This window comes from Ranitomeya variabilis, chromosome 7, assembly GCF_051348905.1.
Source record: "Ranitomeya variabilis isolate aRanVar5 chromosome 7, aRanVar5.hap1, whole genome shotgun sequence".
Classification (NCBI taxonomy): domain Eukaryota; kingdom Metazoa; phylum Chordata; class Amphibia; order Anura; family Dendrobatidae; genus Ranitomeya; species Ranitomeya variabilis.
Window position 1 is genome coordinate 44,367,358 of NC_135238.1, and position 6,646 is coordinate 44,374,003.

At 43.9% G+C, this 6,646-nt stretch overlaps 1 protein-coding gene across 3 annotated transcripts; it reads left to right on the forward strand.

Moving 5' to 3' along the window:
- Positions 1–1,200: 1,200 nt before the first annotated feature.
- LOC143785832 (uncharacterized) lies at positions 1,201–5,989 on the forward strand. 3 transcript variants are annotated; one of them, XR_013218102.1, is made up of 6 exons: positions 1,201–1,348; positions 2,160–2,317; positions 3,489–3,613; positions 3,695–3,829; positions 4,504–4,678; positions 5,080–5,989. XR_013218102.1 is itself a non-coding variant. In XM_077274972.1 (6 exons), exons 5-6 carry the CDS (start codon positions 4,609–4,611, stop codon positions 5,896–5,898), a joined length of 876 nt encoding a protein of 291 aa, XP_077131087.1. In that variant the 5' UTR covers positions 1,201–1,348; positions 2,160–2,317; positions 3,489–3,613; positions 3,695–3,829; positions 4,504–4,608; the 3' UTR covers positions 5,899–5,989. The 3 variants fall into 3 exon arrangements, 2 of the variants coding, with proteins under 2 accessions (XP_077131087.1, XP_077131088.1); XM_077274972.1 differs by having other exon boundaries at positions 5,093–5,989; XM_077274973.1 differs by lacking the exon at positions 1,201–1,348 and adding an exon at positions 1,380–1,633 and having other exon boundaries at positions 5,093–5,989.
- Positions 5,990–6,646: the final 657 nt, after the last annotated feature.

Below are 6,646 nucleotides of genomic sequence, written 5' to 3' on the forward strand. Positions count from 1 at the left end.
GCTTTACAGGTTTGCACACATTATCGTCACTGTCCCTGTTACAGTCTGTTACAATCTAAATTCCCTATCAGTATGTCTTTGGAATGTGGGAGGAAACTGGAGTACCCGGAGGAAACCCATGCAAACACGGAGAGAACATACAAACTCTTTGCAGATGTTGTCCTTAGTGGGGCTTGAACCCAGGACTCCAGCGCTGCAAGGCTGCTGTGCTATCCACTGCGCCACCGCGCTGTGTGTATAACCCATATATCTGTATCTATGTGTGTAATCCATCTCTTCTAGACTGTCGGGTCCCAGTGTCATTTTAGAGTACGTGGCTGCTGAATTACCGGCTTTTCTTCTATCTATATAATATTTATACATATATCTGTGTGTGTCACTGACATCTATATATCTATGTGTATACTGTATATCTATTCTAACCTGTCACTCTATGATTTTACTGTATGCAGCACATGAATTGCCGGCTTTTTATCTATCTATCTATTTATCATCTACTTTAAAATACTTTAGTGGCAACACAATTATTACCGATCACGAATCCGAATGTGCCACATTTGTGCCGAATTTGTGTTTGTCGATCGTTTTACAAACATATTAGCACATGTCCTGTCATCACTTCTATCATGGAAATGCCCCTTTGACTAACGTTATCATCCATCCAATAGACTGTATGAGGACATGAGGTCCTGGTGATGGTCGGCCTGGAATCACATGATCACACAAATCCCAGAACACTGCCCCCTATCAGTGGAAATGTGAGAAAATCCAATAATGACACCAAATGCTTGAAGACTTTATCCTGAGCATCAGATTATATAGTTCAATGTATCTTTATAGAGAGAATGAGAAGATAAAAGAAACTGTCAGAAAAGAGTAAATGTGTTATAATGTCATATGATGAGAATTGGAAATGGGAAAAGCTCAGCCAAACCTCTGTAACCACCGGCTGTAATCTAACACCTGGAAATTGCCAGGATGTTATTTCATTCATCCCTATTTCTGCCTCCATCATTATCAGCTGCTTTATAAGAGGCCGATAGTGAGAGAAAAAGTATTGGTTATTCCGCTGCATTGTGACATCATCTCTTACCTTATATGGAAGCGGGCAGTGATGTCACACAGGTGAGTGATGATGTCACAATAGAGCGGAACCTTAAAAACCCTCGGTTCCATCTCACTGGCTCAGACTTGGTATATGTCTGTCTCCTGACAACACTGTACCTAGATCTTCTCCTTGTGAGATTAGCGCTTTACTTGCGATTTACTTGTGGAATAGCGAAACTGTATTAGAGGATACTTCTGGATTTTCCTGAAGATCACTGACTGAGGACTTCTACATCTGGAGGTAAATCTGTTTTGTGTTGTTATTTATGAAACTATTATTATTTATTGTTATAGCGCCATTTTTTCCATGGCGTTTTACATGTGAGGCGGGGTATACATAATAAAAACAAGTACAATAGTCTTGAACAATACAAGTCACAACTGGTACAGGAGGAGTGAGGACCCTGCCCGCGAGGGCTCACAATCTACAAGGGATGGGTGAGAATACAGTAGGCGAGGATAGAGCTGGTCATGCAGCGGTTTGGTCGATCGGTGGTTACTGCAGGTTGTAGGCTTGTCGGAAGAGGTGGGTCTTCAGGTTCTAACTAGAAGCTTTCTTCTCATTATTTTTTCATGTATTCTTGAATTTTGTATGAAAACACTTTTTGCGTTTGTTGCCATTTTCTGACACCCGTAGCGGTTTCTTTTTTCGTGATTTGGGGTTGGGTGAAGGATTATTTTTTGCACCCTGAGCTGTCGTTTTTACTGATACCATGATGGGGAACATGCGATGTTTTGATGAGTAACTCGTCCGGCACAAATCACGGCACAATACAACAGAAAAAACATTTTCATGAATATTTTTATTTACAATTCATGAAACAAATCCAGTCCTCAGTGGCCGGATATAAGAGTAGGAATGGCCGCGAGAAAACCAGGGAGCAAATATCAGTGTCCAGCAATTTACAGGGGGAGGAGGGGAGATTTCCTTTATTAATAAATAGTAGTAATAATAATGGCAGCCAGCGCTCTACCTGTATGGGGCAGGGCGGGCTGCACCAGGGATTATAGCACTGTGTAATATGGCTCCAATGTTATCTTCTCCCCTTCAGATCTCCCTCCTGACTCTGTCTGGTCCAGGACCACAGAGGGGACGTCAGCTCCTGGCTGTCTGGTCCAGGACCACAGAGGGGACATCAGTCACCACCTACATAAGCTGAGAAGAGAACATCAGCGTGCACAGGACCCCGCAGAGCCGGACATCTGTAGAGTGAGTATAATGGCTGCCGCCAGGGTCCATCTTCTTACACTAATTAGATAAGTGGAGGAGGCCGGACCACGGCTGTCAGCACCGACCACTGAGTTAGGCCAGAATTGCACCTGACAACCTCCCGCATTTAACCACTATCATTCGGCTACTTGTTGGCTGATTGTCGGGTGTCTGGTGCCATTAAGGCAGTTCTTACTGCTGGAAAATACTGACCAAATACTGAGCATGTGAACATGGCCTAAAGCTGAAAATTATTTGGTTTAGATCTGAAATAAAACTTGTGTCAGAGTATAATGTAGCCCCCCCCTCATAAAATATGTAGCTCCCCTCATAAAATATAATGCAGCCCCCTCATAGAGTATAATGCATCCCCTCCCATAGAGTATAATGTAGCCCCCTTAAATAAAATAATGTAGCCCCCTCGTAGAATATAATGCAGCCCTCAAATAGAATAATGCAGCCCCCTCATAGAGTAAAATGCAGCCCCTTCATAGGGTATAATGCAGTCCCCTTAAAGAATATAATGTAGCCCCCTCAAATACTATATTGCAGCCCCCCATAGAGTAAAATGCTGCCCCTTCATAGGGTATAATGCAAACTCCCATAGAATATAATGTAGCCCCCTCATATAATATAATGCAGCCCCTCCATAGAATATAATGTAGCCTCTCCATAGAATATAATACAGCCCCACAGTCCTACAGTCTTATGGCCACCAGTACTAACTGATATATATATATATATATATATATATATATATATCCCACAATCCTCACCTCTCCTCCTCATTCCCCCGCGGTTCCAGACTCTGCTCCAGTCTCAGCAGCTGCACTGCCATCTGCCCGGCACACAGTATGAGGTGACGTCATCACGCACCGGCTGTGGCAGAGGCAGAGGGCAATAATGGAGCAGGGAGTATCATCTGATGCCCTCTCCTCTATTATTGCACCTATGATGCCGATACAGTTGAATGCGGCACATGCTGGGGGCAGCAGCGGTGGAGCAGCAGGCGACAGGAGGAAGGAGACGACTGCTGCGGCTAAAGCCTGTGCCCGCTGCTAAAGAGAAATTAATATTCACTGCTCCCCACGCCCATGGCCAGTCCGACCTGGGCTCTACACACAGAACTGAGGAATAAAATGGTAAAACTCATCTGTTCCTTATACTACAGGTGGAATAATTCTCTACTGCTGGAAGGTTCTCAAAGTTTTACTTGTTGAGCGTTGAAAACTCCAAGTGTAAACTTTGTTCTGGATTAGGAATCTTATTTCCATCGGGAATTCACCAGATATTACTGTAAGTATTCTGAGGTCATAACAAACATTTCCTGCCTAAAAATAAAAGAATAAAATCTGACCGATCTATTGTTCCTTTTAGGGTTGATAAACGACTACAGAGCTGAAATCTTGACAAGAAGATCCCTGTCGATTACTAAGATCCCAGCTGAATTCTGTAGCACTACTAGTGACATCACATTTCTTGGATTTACAAGAAGAGTAAAGTAGTTAGAAGGTAACGATACTTTTCTGTAACATTTAAGTCTAAGTTGCAATGTGTGAACATGATGTGAGGAATAGCGCCATTTCCGGCCATTATATGGCTTGTATGGTATTTTGTATTGTTCTACAATTTTCACCCTACAGTCACTATCTCTAATTTGCATTTGTCTTTGAATCAGTGTCTCCCGCAAAAAAAGTATTTTACCTCTTACCTTAGGTAGCACAGAGCCATGGAGGAAATTATATATCAGTACTGAGCATTGTAGCTGTGAATCCAGCTCTGGTATAAGCTAATGTACCTGCTAGAATCCTGCAGGACAATGATTCTGTGCTTCCTCCTGGCAGTGCTCCTCCTCTGCCTCCTAACTTGTGAAATCTCTGTGCAGAGCAAGACGGATTACAGGAGGTTATTCAGAGTTAATGAGCTCAGGAGACGGGAAAGTGGAGGAATTGACCCATAAGAATAGATTAAAGACGATTTCTCTGATATCATATGTTACAAAGTTTCTTATAATCACTTATACTAGTGATTTATACAATTTGTTGCCGGGCAGTTCCCATGTAAACACTTTCTCGATGTTTTGCGGCTTCATCTTCTCGTCCTTCCATACTACTTATGGTCACTACTTTTTGGCTTTTGCTGTTTATTGTCCTATAACTTTTTTCCATTTGTGGATTATTCTGCAGGACTTCTCGCACACTGAGTGACTTCTGCGTGTTGCTCTGCGCTGTGAGATCTGCGACTATTGTGCGCCGGAAGAGCACGTTACTGAACACTTTTGAGGAGAAACCATGAGTTCTCGGGAATTGAGGCAGCTGATCATGGACAACATTGCATGGATGAACCGGCCAGAAAACCGAAGTAAGTGAACCTTTACAATGTAAGGGGTGTGTGTGGGGGGATTATACCGGGGTCTTTTTGTCGTCACCCCAGTAACAACAGGTTCCACTCTCTAGTTCTTTCCATAAGAGGAGTTAGAAATATTTCTGCCTGTATACTGGGGACAATGTTAGACGGGGAACTAAACTAATAACTCTGGGTATTGTAGTAGTGACGATCGGTGGGGTCCGGACCCTCAGACCAGCACACATCGCTCACAACAGGGGTCAACGTGCTTAGATTATTCTTGGGTGTGTGCAGAGCGGTGTCCCGGCCCAGTAAAAATTTATAGAGAAATAATAGATAGATAATAGATAGATAATAGATGATAGACACATTTGTACCTGTCATTTATGATATTTTCTGTCATTATAATACATGAGTTTTTCCCTTCAGATCAGAGCCCTGTGATCGGAAGACTCAGGTCGTCTCAGACAAGAGGAGGAAGGATTGAAGATGACAGAGATTATTTACCTTCTCCAGAGAGAAGAAGAAGAGTTAGAGACCCATCCAGGCGCTCAGTACGAGAGGAGACCAGACACAGGAGCCGTTCGCCACATAGGCCGCTACCTGACCGTCCCATCTCTCCTGAGCCTTTACCACCGACCACGCGCCCTGACAATCTCAGGCCTGCGGAGGCTTTACCACCGACCACGCTCCCTGACAATCTCAGGCCTGCGGAAGCTTTACCACCGACCACGCTCCCTGACAATCTCAGGCCTGCGGAGGCTTTACCACCGACCACGCTCCCTGACCGTCACAGTTCTGCTGATGCGTCACTACCGAGCAGCAGCAATAACAGGAGTGGTGGAAATGAAGCGGCAACCACCTCCGGGGCCGATCCTCAGCCAAATTTTATTCCACCATCCGTGGGCACAGATGCTGAGAATCAGGCCGGATTAGATTCAGTTGAGGATACAACCCCACCGCAGGCTGCACCCCTGCGGAGGAGAGGACGGCGGAGAGGAATGACAAGGATACGGCAAATAGAACGCCTTCCTACCAGGAGCGCCACAGGCCAGGAGGAGATTCCTTCTTGTGCCATATGCCTAGGTGATTATGAAGTAGGTGAGCAGCTTATTGTGCTGCCCTGCCGACATCTTTTTCATCAGAGCTGCATTACACCATGGCTCCGCCAAAACCGCTACTGTCCTTACTGCCGCCAAAACTGTTTCCAACAGAACAGACAGAGAAGAGCATAAATCCCAACATGTGCTCGTGTATCCATCCCCAATATATATTTATTTCCTTTATTAATGATTTTTACTAAATAAAATGTATATGTTTTTTATACTTATGAAGTCAGCACTCCATTTTTTCAGTTTTCTATGTTACCAGGAGTTTCTTCGTGTACGGCCATATTGATACATTTATAGAGGAACAGTCACACGATGCAACTACTTTTTACCTATTTATGCATCATTTCCGGAATTTTCTAAACTACATCAGTGATATGTCCGCCACTGCATTACAGAATCCATTTAGCTCTAGTGGTCCCCATACTTGCCATTATCCGTTCTGCAATTTCTGGGGCAACACCTCTATTAAATCTGTGGACAGTTTGCTCCAATTACAAAACAAGCACTAAATCTATTGTACTACTTCTAATCTGATTTACTATGCTGCACGTGAGTGTCCATATATATGGGGCTGCATTACACTATAGAGGCTGCCTATGGGGGTGCATTATATTAGGGGCTGCATTACACTATAGAGGCTGCCTATGGGGGTGCATTATATTAGGGGCTGCATTATACTATAGAGGCTGCCTATGGGGGTGCATTATATTAGGGGCTGCATTACACTATAGAGGCTGCCTATGGGGTTGCATTATATTAGGGGCTGCATTATACTATAGAGGCTGCGTTATACTATAGAGGCTGCCTATGGGGGAGCATTATATTACATTATACTAGGGGGTGCATTATATTATAGAAGCTGCCTTTGGAG